At 32.5% G+C, this 13,686-nt stretch overlaps 1 protein-coding gene and 1 long non-coding RNA gene across 4 annotated transcripts in view; one reads left to right on the forward strand and one right to left on the reverse strand.

Annotated features, from left to right (window-relative positions):
* The window catches only part of LOC148620026 (zinc finger MIZ domain-containing protein 1-like), a 207,526-nt gene that overhangs the window by 132,358 nt on the left and 61,482 nt on the right, over positions 1 to 13,686 (forward strand). For all 3 annotated transcript variants that reach the window (XM_088580538.1, XM_088580539.1, XM_088580540.1), the window contains one exon: positions 2,620 to 2,725. In XM_088580538.1, coding sequence (XP_088436664.1) covers positions 2,620 to 2,725 — 106 coding nt within the window. The remainder of the gene's footprint in view (positions 1 to 2,619; positions 2,726 to 13,686) is intronic.
* Positions 585 to 1,560, reverse strand: LOC148620027 (uncharacterized). The gene is made up of 2 exons (XR_015921322.1): positions 1,213 to 1,560; positions 585 to 645 (listed from the first exon to the last, which is right to left on the reverse strand). It is a non-coding gene; the product is annotated as an uncharacterized LOC148620027 (long non-coding RNA).

Genomic DNA, 13,686 nt, shown 5'->3' on the forward strand with positions numbered 1-13,686 from the left:
CTCATTAATCTCGTGATAGGGAGTTCTCCTCGAGTGTGGGAGATCCTGGGTTTCATCCTCAGCAGAGCCATATCACTGACTTTAAAAATGGTAGTCACTGCTTTTCCCAATCAAGGGTTTTATAGATAATAGAGAGGCAACTTGCCGACTCAGGGGTCAGAAACAGTGAGTAAGGTTCTCCATGAGTGTGGGAGGTCGTAGGTTTCACTCTCAGCCAAGCCATACTAAAGACTTTAAAACTGGTAGTCACTGCTTCTCAACCAATCAAGGGTTATAGATAATAGAGTGACGACTTGCTAACTGGGGTGTCAGAAACAGTAAGTGAGGTGGCATGTCTACCTGCAGGCTGCTGCTTCAGTGAGCTATCACAGTAGAATCCAGCCTAGCATGTCAGACTAGTGCAAAATCAATCCAAAATCCTTGTCCTGAATTGCATTAAATGTCTGTCATTGTATGTTAAACCACAATCAATCAATCAATCTGAGTTGAAAGTTCAGAGCAGGGGCATCAGTGTTGCACCTTCACATTTCCTGGTTCTTACTGGAAGTCTTCTCTAAGACGTTAAAGTGAATTTCAAGTCTAACTAATTATTGCTGTATTAGATTATTTCTTGATATCGAAACATCGTAACAACTTCTGATTGATCTGAAATTAGAAAATCAGGACATCTAATTTTACAAAATTGGAAAACACAACTCATTCATCAGATGTTTTTAGAATCTTGTAAAAAAAGGAAGAAGCATTAATTCTATTTAAAGTACAAGTGATGTTAAGAGTATGGCAAATGTTTTAACACTAAATAAAAACTAGAAAACAAAGATAACTCAATGTTGATAACAAGTATCCAAACTTTGGCAAAAAAGTGGAGAACAGACAGGATGTATCAGAAGCAAAAGCATCCTTTATCACGAAACGGACAAATTTGAAAAAAAAATCTTTGAAAAATAGAATCACTTATGAAAATGCTTTAAATACTTTGATAAATTTAGTTAACCATATTCTGTTGGAGTTTTATTGCTTTTAGTTTTGCCAGACATTTAAAAAGGCTTATATTCATATTCTTGATATTCTAAGTTCCTTTCAATTTAAGAAAATCAGTTAATTTTTGTTAAATTAAAAACTAGGCTTCTTAGAAAGAGTTAAATTCTTGAAAACATAATATATCCTCCTTTATCTTTTCCAATATCTAAATTGATAATTTGATACTTTTACCTGATATTTAGACATGCTTGTATTCTTGACAGTGCTATTGAGTTCCTTGGAAACAAAGAACATCAGTTATATTCCGTTAAAACTTTCCCAATTTGTAAATTGAGGCTCCGTAGCGGCAATAAATAATCTCCAATCAATGTTAAGTGCGATTCCTCTCTTATTAGTCAATTAAGTTAATAAAATAAAGTAAAGCTACTAGGAAAGGCCTGTAATTAGTATTGACCCTATCTCAACCTGCCTTTACTATTTCGGTGACAGATTTCAAGTATTGATTCCATGTCATATTTCAGCTAGTGAAATAAACATTTGTTCTCTGTGAAAAGTGTGTCGTTTATGATTGATTGTCAATTTCTCCTGTTTTATTTGAGAGTTGATGTATTAGATGCAATAAATTTAAATCCTGAAATTGTTTCACAAAGAAGTGTTTCACTTTTCTCTGGTTGTTGAGTGCATGATTTCCTTGAGGTTCTATTAGTTTTTTGATTGTGAAAATAACAAGTACCCCTACTTAACTCTGAATGGATAAGGCTGTTGATCATTCATTTATTTAGTCTCAGTTTGGTGACGATGATTATAGGAAATATCTTGTTGTTATAGTAAAATCTGCTTAAACAGAACCCTGAAAAATCTTTAAAATATTGTCAAAGCCTAACACTTTGAAAAGTCCATTTATATCAATTTTGATGTATTTTGAGCCTTTGTAAATCAGATACATGTTTGAACCTGTCTAAACCGACCAAATTTTTAAATCCAGAAGAGGTACAGTTTAGACATGTTTCATTGTAAAATACATGTGGCTTTTATCGTGAGTTACTGACAATTTACACAAATTATTTGTCACACTTATAGCAATATTTTTATAACAAAAGACAGCACATAAAACAATGACAATTTAGAATCAATTTATAAATTGAAAATAAATATGACCTAAGTTACAGGTCATAGGTAAAGGTTAAATTGTATCACAAATGTACATATGTTATCGTTGACCTTGAGGTTAGGTCTTAAATCGTGGCCAATTTGGTTCTTGTGGGTTTTTATATTGTTTTTCTTAACCGTATTTGCACCAAGTTTTTCGGCTTTGAGAGGAGTAGGTACTTTATGTTTCACCCCTAGACAGAATGACCTATTAACCTATGTTACTTTCACCTTGGTCATAGGTCAAGGTTAAATTATATCACAAATGTACATATGTTATCGTTGACCTTGAGGTTATGTCTTAAATCACGGCCAGTTTGGTTCTTGTGGGTTTTTATATTGTTTTTCTTAAACGTACTTACACCAAGTTTTTCGGCTTTGAGAGGAGCAGGTAGTTTATGTTTCACCCCTAGACAGAATGACCTATTAACTTATGTTACCTTGACCTTATCTCCCAAGATTGTGACATCCTATTTAATTTAATTTCAGATTGTAAGCAGAGTTGCAGCCCAGCCTGGATATGACCTTGACCTTGGATACAGATTGCTGGCAGTATGTGCAGCACACAGAGAAAAACTAACATCAAAATCTTCAGGTTGGTTTAGTGTGTAGTTGTGTAGGTGTGTAGTGAGATATAGTGTAGTTTTAGTGCTTCAAACCCTATGCTTTGATTAATGCATCTGAAAATTTATAGCAACTGGGTTTGTTTATAATTTTTATAAGACAGTCTGTCAAATGTGTTTGAGTGAACCACTGTTCATAGATCCATAGACACCATACAATAACACAGAAAATCTTTTGGAAGTATGTTATATCCCCCCACTCAAGAAATGGAAATGGTCGGTATGTTAGAATCACTTTGTCCATTTGAATTTCGGCACAATTATCTCAGCTCCAATCGGATGGCTCAATTTCAAATTTTGCCTGTGGCTTTATATAGATGGGACATATGTTGCAAGCAATTTCTGGTGCTATACAATATCAACGACCTGTTCTGTGGGAATTTGCCAATTTCCACTGTATGGAATGATAGAGAAAATATGCGTCACAAAAATGTCAGCTGCTAATGGATGAATTAGTTCCAAATTTGGTTTGTTGTTATATATAGACAAGGCATATGTTTTATGCGGTTACAGAAAAATTGTTCCATTTAAAATTTTGTCTTAATTACAATGTTTACCATGTATCGAAATCTTGTTTTCTGATATGAAGTTCTATGATACTGCTAATGCCTTTTGGTATTTTTTTTTTCCTTCTGAATGATGACCTGACATTTTATTTCATTCATTGTGTCAGTTGAAAATCATTTTTCTGGATTCCTTCCTCATCAAGCACTCTCTGAATTGACATTAAATTGTAAGATTGTGACATTATCCTCAGGTTTAAGACTTAAAATTGTACTTCTTCAACTATAGTTAATACTGGGTTCAAATTAAGAACAACTTAAAACAGATCTCTACTAAAGACGTTTCATTTGAAAAAGGCTCTGAGTATACTCTGTAAACATGAACATTTTCACAGGGTCATATTTTACAGATTTTCTGTGTCAGTCGGAAAAATACTTAAGCTGAACTGACTTAGTGGATGGCTTTAACATGAACCACTATTTATTTTACAATTTTTTTGTTACTGTTCCCCTCATAATTGAAGGGGGCTATATTTCAACCACCTTATCTGTCTACATTGTAACAGTTTATGAACAGATTTATATGGTTTTGGTATGGTGACTTCTACTTCGTCTCCACTTTTAGACTCTACTTTCTGTTATTTGTATTTTCTGAGAATTATTCATATTTGCTACTGTAAACCTGTGAATTTTTGCACTGTCCCTTTTTTCACGGTTTCTGCTATAAATCTGCTTTCGCGCAGTTTTAAATTCTCAATCGTTCATCAAATTTACTGTAATGCTCTTCAAAGAAAATATTCACGACAGTTTAATTTTTGCGTTACAAATATTGCCGCAAAAATAGCGAAAATTTCACGGTTTACAGTAATTAGGCCAAAATATATAAGTCTTTTTTCCAGTTACCAGGAAGAGAAAAATAGGGTGGGTAGGAATATTATTGTATCTTTCAAAATCATTTTACATTTTGTTAATGGGGAACTAATCTAGACCTTAACAGTGCTTCAACCAAAATGGCCATAAAATGTTTAGGGTAGGCACAAAAAATATGATCGATAGGGTAGCAGGATACAGATGTATGTTACTGTTTTTTTGCCTTACAAGTAGTTCTATGCTAAGCATGACAGCTTAATACATCCTCAGTTTGTATTTCATTGTCTGTGCAGCTTTTGTTAAATAATTTATTCTGTCCTTGAAAGATGAAGGAAGATACAACAGGAGAAGAAACGAAGAGATGAAGAAATAAGAAAAATGTAGTGTACTTAGCAGCAAATTTGATTCCCTGTTTTAATTCGTCAATCTTGTACTTTTGAAAAGACATGAACATAGAATTGTACTGAACCTTGTGAAGACTTTAAAATTTTGTCATGATTTAAAATGGACCATGATAAGGTTGATATTGAAGAAAATTCAACAGCTTTTTTTCATAAAACTAAAAATATGATTACTATGGCCTAAGCAGTCATTTAAACAGTTAAGGAAGGCATGTTCCACCAGATGGAGATGATGAAACTATTTTGAAAAATTTTATGAATCATGATGCCCAAAAATAGACAATGCCATGATTTATCAAATATAACTACATCTACTTAATGTCAGAATAATCGCTTATGAATTAATTTCACTTGATCAGTAATCAAGTAATTACATCAAATAATCAGTAATCAGTATATATCAATAAGTAAATCTGGTGCTTTATCTAACAAAGTTTATCTGGGACATATAATGTATGGCTTTAAAGAAACTTGCAGCCTAACAATTACATTGTAAGCATAGTTTATTTACTTATGCAGATAATTTTACAAATCACATATGGTCTGTGCAGTGTTCAAGACATAAAAGTTCTTTGAACCAAGAATAGATTCTTGTAAATGTCTTCGTGTTGTTTCTGTTTTTGGTTAAGCTGATTTTTATACCTTCCTTTTTAAGGCTTTTATTGTCTTTAAGAAAATAACATTTTTGTAAAATCGTAAGATTTAGATCAGTTTATGGTATGTACGATTTTCTTGTACTTTTGTATGACTTAAGTGTCAGTCTCTGTAAGAATCAAGCAGTGGTTGAAACATAGTTTTAAAAAAAAACTTTTTTTGTTTTAGCAAATCAAGTTTTGCAGAGATCAAATAATCTTAGATAAAATGGTAATTTAATTTAAAAAATATGTATTGTCAGATAAATGTGATTTTGACAAGCATGTTTCTGATTTCATTCCATTTTGCCTGATCCTTACAAAGACTTCATCTTAATCAAGAAGAGATAGCAAGGCTTAAGGAGAAATGTCAGGAACACCAAAAAAACAGAAAAGAAATCGTAAAGCAAAAAAGAACTAAAAGTACACAAAAAAAATAACAGCAAGAATCCCACTAAAAAATAGGCTAAACTCAGTCCTGCTTCGTACAAAACACCCTCTGTGCTGCTTGTTGTAGTTCAAGTTCACTGAAAGGAAAAGAACGTCTATGACAGATGAAAGTTGCAATTTATTTTAAACCTGTGTGAACCAAACATCTACCTACAAATACCAAATTCTACAGTCTTAAATGAGTTTACTGTAGACAAGTTTCACAGTAGTCTAAAGTACAGTCAAACCTGCCTTAAATAACCTTCAAATGGAGGGCTAAATTGTGGTCACATACAACAGGTGGTCTTTATATACAGGTTAATTTTCAATAGAATTCACTACACAGGGTATGTGAATAGACAGGTTTTTATTGAACACAGGTGGTTGCTAAGACAGATTTGACTGTATACATCCACAACAATTTTACAACATGTATATTTTATTTATTTAAGTACCAGTCTGCATAAAATTCAGACACTACCAATAGTAAAGTGATTCATGGTCAAGAAAAACCCACTAAATTAACAATGCTTTTCTAGTCTACATATGCTATACCTTCACAATGCAACAACCTTTTCTGCATTCAGATTTGCACTCTTTAGGAAATCATACATTAATCTCCCACTAAAAGCAACCAAATGAAGCCAAATCAAGAACGATAACTCTTGCAAAGTGCAAATTTCATGTACAGTCTATATAATTTTTATTTCAAAAGCACAACAACCAAATGAAAAACTAAGACTTGTTACATGATCAGTTCCTGTGTCTGAACAAGAAATAAAACTGAATTTGGTGGGTTTTTGACATGCATGAATCACCATCTGTCTGATTTTTAGAAAGACTGATACTTAATCCCTTCTAAGTTAGTCTTTACATATCCTAATGTATTATGTTCTATACTTTTTTACACTTACGAACCTCTTCTTTGTTTAGTAATTAATAGCATGTCTTATAAATTGACTAGTTACAGCATTATTAACATTAAAAGTAATCTCCACGACAGTTTATATGTACATATTGTCATTAAAACTGCTTAGGTCAACAGTAAACTTGTAATGTTCTGAAAAGAAGCGTTTGTTTGGCTAAATAAAGTCGCTAACATGAATTTGTTGTCATACTTTCTATAATAAAGTACCATCAAAACTTATGGATAATATAAATTTCTAAGTCATGATAAATCACTATTTAAGTACACAAAATATTTATGGTTTTAAAAGTCTTACATTTCATATTAGATAAACACTTAAAGAGTGTTGCATTATGGGGCCTATTGATTTTGTACTGATGGAAGATAGACAATGATTAAGACTATTTTGTCGCCACATGAACACTGTTTCTATTTTCATTAACTGGAAGCCGTCATTGAATTAGGTATAGATTTATGTTCATCAGAGCATGGCATTAAAAGTTGGCTAGATCACTTGTCAGTATTATGTTACTTTGTCATCAATATTTTAGATGATATTCATATTGATTACAAGACTCTTGTTTGGTGGTAATTTGTTGTTTGATTGAGTTATTTCCCTTTGTTGTGAATCAGTTATTGTAAAATTGATTGTTAATTATTTTGTGATTAACTTGTGTTACATAATTTATTGCATAAGGCTTTGTGCTATCACAAAGAGACAATTTTATATTGTTTTTTTCCAGCCTGTCTGTCTGTTATCAATTGTATTGAAAAAACGAAAATTTTTCTAAGTTTGTGTATGCATTTAAAAAGATATAAACTAGAACAAAATGGGTTTTTAAAAAATGAAAGGAGGTTTGAATTCATAATTTATGATTTGAAATGAAAATTGGTCCCATGGAGTTTTTCCAGCATTTAAGACATAATGTTCATTTCCACTGATTAGGCTGCGAATATGCATAGGCAATTTGTATAGGTTTCTGTTGTACATTTGAAAGATATTTTTTATACCCCTTCGCACAAAGTGGCGTGGTATTATGTGATGCCCTCCAGTGTCTGTCCGTCTGTCTATCCATGACAGTTTCAAGATGATAACTTGAAAGAGGATCAATTCATTTTTTACAAAAACTTTACACAACTGTTTAGTACCATAAAATACAGGTTAATTCAATGTTCAGCAAAATTCAAAATGTAGTTTTTGAGTTAAGTCATTTTGAACATTTTGCTGTCCCCCTTTTTTCACATTTATGTGGTGGGGTGTCACTTACTGTTTTATTAATACCCTATTTTTAAGGAAGGACAGGATTTTGTTTTTATCAGGGATCAATTTCATAAAAAGTTGCAAGTGTTATGTTGATCTAAAGTAATGAATTAACAATAAAAAAATGCATTGTGGTGTGGTAACTTAAGACCAATTTTACACTAAAGAAATTTTGTGAAATAGACTGTTGACTCTTTGTATTTTTACAGATAGTTTTGACTAAGGAGGTGTCAATCATAACTTTATTTTATTTTTTATTTATTTTTTTTTTTTTGGTGGGGGTGGTGATAAGAAGTTGGAAAGGTTAACTTTAAAGTTGTAAAGTTGTTACAAAATTTTTATGCACCATATTTCTATCAAACTGTCATACATTGAAGACCAGTGATAAATGTACATGTAGTCTGATACATGTATTTCTATTGGTGTATTTAAGTATCAGTCTTTATAAAAATCAGGCAGGAGGTGATTCGTGCATGTCAAAAACACACCATATTCACTTTTATTTCTTGTTCAGAATCAGTTACTGACCACATAACCAGTCTTAGTTTTTTTTTTCTTTTGGGTTTTGTGCTTTTGAGATAAAATTTATATAGATTGTACATGAAATTAGCACTTTGCAAGAGTTATCGTTCTTGATTTTGTTCAGTTTGGTTGATTTTAGTAGGAGATAAATGTATGATTTTCTCAAAAGTACACATCTGAATATGGAAAGGACAACTGTTACATAAAAAATATAGCATATAGAGATTAGAAAAACATTGTTTGTTTGGTGTTTTTTTTTTTTTTTTTTCACTATGAATCACTGAATTTTATCTGGACTGGTACTTTTTAAACTTATTAGATTTTAACATATATCTTATTTAATATTTCTCCTGTAAATCAGGGAAAAAGTTCTACCATTCTAATCTGGTAACTAAAAATGCACATGACTTTTTAACCACCAGGCAATGATTAAATTTCTGTGAGAGTTTTCCCACCGTTTTACTCTTTCAAGTTTTCTACAGATTTCATTGGAGAAACAGATTCTCCTCCAATGTTCTCAGGGATTACCAGATTTCTCCACTCTCAATAGTTTAATTTTAGATTTGACCCACTTGCTGAAGCTCTTGGGTCTAAAATCTAATAGGGGGGAGAAATCTTGTAATCCCCTTGAGACTGAAGGAAAATTAAGAAGTTAATCGTGTAGGCTCCATTTTATCATTGTTTAACCCTGAGCGATAGCGAGGTGTTAAATAACGACATAAATGGCGAGCCGTGGTAAAACAATGATAAAGTGGTGTTTCCTTGATTTATTTAGATTCTAATAGGACTAGTTTCTTCATATTTTTGTATAGACACAGCCTATGTGTTTCACAAAATGTTGGTGATCTCTTTATCACTTTTTGAAGCTTTCAAGCATGTCATGTTAGAATCTATATTTGTTCCTTGGTACAGAAAGACTTTACATGTACTCCCAAGTACCTGTATGGAAATAACTCATGAATTTTTTCCCATACATAAATATTTAGTTCGGCTATATCAAAACATAAAATGATTTAACATACAAAAAACATGCAACAAAAAACCTTCCTTTCATGTGATCTATTTAAATAATTCATGGTGAAAGATTATCTTGTTTTCAGTATGTATATATCAATTTTCACAGAGGATACTTTCTAGTCAATTGATCTTGTGACTGTGTACTTACTAATTCAATAACTAAATCAGACTATCAGGTAACGAACCTAAGGATAAGTGATTGACATTAGAATAAAATTTACACAACTAAGAAGACAATTTTACTTATTTGTTTTTCAACTAAGATAATTTAATATCCCAAGTTTTTAAACCTTGTACAGGTAGTAACATGGGTCACTTAGTTAATTGTTTGTTAAATGACTGTTTGATGGTCTTATCTGGGACAAAAACTTCGTACCTGATTTTCTCGGCCAGGTACCTCCGTGATTGACAGTGTTGGGAAACAGGCTGTGATAAGGATCTGGCAAAACCAGGCACTGGTTTAGAAGGCTGTTTTACTGAAGGTCCTTAAGACAAATACTTTGTACCTGATTTTCTCAGCCAGGTACTTCTGTGATTGATAGTTTTGGGAAACAGGCTGTGGTAAGAATCTGGCAAAACCAAGTACTGGTTTAGAAGGCTGTTTTACTGAAGGTTCTTAGTTGTTTTTGGCCTGTTGTTCTATACCTATACATAAGACCCATATGGTGAGATTGCATCACCTCCCAAATTTTTTTCAATTTATGAACTATCAAACTCACATAACCTAGTTCAGAAGGAGCCAGAATTATATTCAAAGTATCTAGGAGGGGGCTCGCCTCTCTGAGACAATTTTTATTGCATTGAATATATACATATATGTGTACTAAGTAATTTTATTCACTCTCTCTAGTTTGCATAAAATTTGTTGTATTAGTACCTGAGAAATAACCAGGGACCACAAATCATCACCCTTTCTTTGCCTACTAATAAAATTATGAAAATTAAATCACAAGAATCTCAATATTTTTAATCATATGTTAAATAAAAAAATTTACTTCTCTGCCTAATTTTTACCAGGACTTGTATCTATATTGACAAAACATACAGGTAAATTTACCTATAATTGGCAAGAATAAACAAGACTATCGCTGTCCCCTTGTGAACATAAGTAACCTAATTCTTGTACTGACACTTTAGCAACAAGCTGACAACATTTCTTTGTTGACTATTGATTTCCTATGCTGTAATTTATCTCCTGATTTAGGTAATCGAGGCTTTAAATGCACATCATTTGCGTAAATTATGCAATTTAGGGTTATGAAAAGTAAGATATTGAGGTTATTTGCTGTCAAAGCAACAATGATGCTTTTTGTAATATTTATTTAGTAAACCTGTCATAATGCGTCTTCAGCCTAGTGATGTATTTATTCACATTTATTTGTGATTACAAGTGGTGGGGTATATTATTTACTCCTATAACTTCCTGTCTGACAGTTTTGCTGTCTGTCTGCCTGTGTCCTTATTTATATACATATACATGTACATGTATATCTTATATTTTAGATGTTTGTTGTTAAGAATGACAGTTTTTATTTTTTACCATTACCATTTACAAGAATATTTCTATAATTTCTATGTCAGTCTGTCTGTGCCTCTATTTAGAATTTCTCATGAAAGTCTTCTCTATTTGAAATGATCTGTCCTTAAAATGATCATTTGAGGTATATGTAAATGAAATGACAAATAATTTTACCAAAATGATATGGAAAAATCAGATTGTTATTCTTTCATTCTGAGGATTTCTCATTTTGACTTAACTGTCAAAGGGGTTGGTTATTTCATACCATGTTTCACCCACTGCCTGATTCTTACAGGGACTGACACTTGAGTGCATTTGAATAAACATTTGCCAACAAGCATGGTTAGCAAATTCAGTGTTAGAGAAAAGGGCATTTTACCAAAAATGTTACATAATATTGTAGAAGCATTCTTGATGCCTCCTCTGTTTTAGTAACTTGTTATAATGTTTAGCTTTCAAATTGGCTGATTTTTCAATAAAAACCTTGGTAAAGTTCAAATCATTTTAAATCATTCTATTAGTGACTTGTAATACTAGTACTATACCCAATGTTTCATCTGACAAAATGAAGTTTTTACCTGGATTGTTTGATTGATGAGGAATCAGACATGGATTTTGCTAAGCTTTTGCAATAAAAGAAATGGAAGTCACAAAAAATCAACTAGTATGTTTGAAATAGACATTTGAAGAAGAAAATAGCCCCCATCCCTTTAAGGGTCAATCTGGTATGCTAAAAAGGATCCCAGTTGTATTATTGCCCCTCACGGCTATGATAATTATTAAAATATACTAGCCTTTCCTCTGCTTCAAGTGTGTCTTGGAAACCCTCTTTATTTTTTTTTTCATCTTCCAGTGTTTACAATAAACCTGCATGCTATTTCTATACCAGCATATACATACACGTGTGTATTATCATTTCAAATTTTATTAGGCGTGATGATTGATGCATTTTCAGTTTTCTGGCAGGAAAGCTTGTAGCGTGATAAACTCCATCGCATCATCCCAGGATCAACAAATGGTTTCCCAATCAGATCAGATCAAAGCGAGACTCACGATAATCGCCAGTCAATCATACTTGGTTTGATCTAATAGTGAATGATGCCTTCTTAATCAATGTATTTTCACCTACTATGCCTAGCTAGTTAGTTTCATTTATCAAGTGTATCAAAATAGATCTTGAGCAATTATCAGCTGTTAAGATGGTTATTAACACAACTTTTCTTGTTGGGGTTATCAATGGTATAGGGCTGTAATTGAGTGTGTGATAATAACTGATACACACTTCAATATTGCGTGGATGGGGTAATCAAGTAATCAGTCTGTAGGAGAAATCACTTAATGTGATGAGGAAGAGAATCTGATTACAAAGTTGATATTTATTGACATTATGTAAAAAGCAAAATGTTTCCACCCCTTGTCCCGGGGGGGAGGGGGGTGCTTACCCTTCCGGTGCACCTAGTCCATGTTGTCAGTTTTTAATTGAATACAGATTGCTCAATTCCTTTTGTTTCATTGTGTATTTTTTTAGCTGTTCTTGTTATATGTCTATTTTCCAGGTCTGGTCTTTGTCCTTTGATTTCCGTTTGAATCCTGGTTTCCTCGATTACTCCTTCCCTCCCACATCAACCTCACCCAAACACCCACAAAAGAAACGCCCAGTGGTATAGACTACGTGTGCCCGACCGTAAATCGGGCTTTCACCCATTTCATGAATGAAATTAGGTGGATCAGTAGGGATGGTAGTATGCTAGAAATAATTCTATTCATGTTGACCTGCTTTGTTGGAGCACATCAACAGATGGACGGACGGGATTATCATACAGTTATTCCTTCAGTTCGTGCTCCTCATATACTTAAAAGTACATAAATATCATTCATATAAACATTTTGGTATTTTCACTGTCCCAGGTCTATATTTTAATTTCTGTTGGCTATATGTAATTCCTAACCAATCCTCTTTCGAAGTCAATGTTTTCGCTCATTTCAAAGTCATTTGAACAACCATTTAATAATTTGTTTATATCAATCTGTTGATTCAGCATTTTATAGCCTTGATACTTAATTGAGAGAAATGTTTGTTGAAATGAAAACTTAATGACTTTTATAGCCGTGGAATCGGAAAGAAAATTATCTAGAAATTAAATATTTTATGAAATATTCTGATAACTTCTAATGGATGATTCAATTTCGTGACAACCACTGTCAGAACTTTACCGTATTTATTCGATGATAAATTATATCTCTCGAGTTTTTCTACCAGTGGGACGAAATTTATTGCTGGAGGGGGGAAGTGTAACATGTAATGTTGATGCAGATGATGTTCTTGTGACCGCATCCTGTTTGTATGTCAACTACATAGCTACTGTAGAATAATTTTATTAATCATAATTCATATAATTTAATCATCGCATATTGAAGAGCAATCGTGATAAACACGAGGTATTTTAACGTGTTCACAATCACGTTCTATAGAAAAATACAAGATTATTGATGGCTTAATAAATAACCTGTTTATAAAGGCCATTACACCACAATTGTTTACAATTTCTGGCTTGTTTTTCTCTTTTCTGCCACACCATCTCCAAAAGTTTATCGGATGATTATAAATAGATTCATATTTAAGAGTCTATGCCAAAAATTAAAACAGTTACAAAAATGCAACGTTGATTGATGGTTGGAAGAGTTGTTTAATAAAGCATTTAATTAGAGCAGGGAGTGTATAGTAACTTAGTCCTGATTTAGAGCACCCTAATGAGAGTTAACATGCGGCGAGCGAAGAAAAAAAATACAAAAACCTTGACATTGGGTTTGTCTGTGACCGTGCAAATCACATAGACGGAAACTTGAAAAGTTTGGTTGATTGTATGGAAAC

Source organism: Perna viridis, chromosome 4, assembly GCF_037379345.1.
Source record: "Perna viridis isolate PV_CMFRI_1.1 ecotype Kerala chromosome 4, ASM3737934v1, whole genome shotgun sequence".
NCBI classification, from domain to species: Eukaryota; Metazoa; Mollusca; class Bivalvia; order Mytilida; family Mytilidae; genus Perna; species Perna viridis.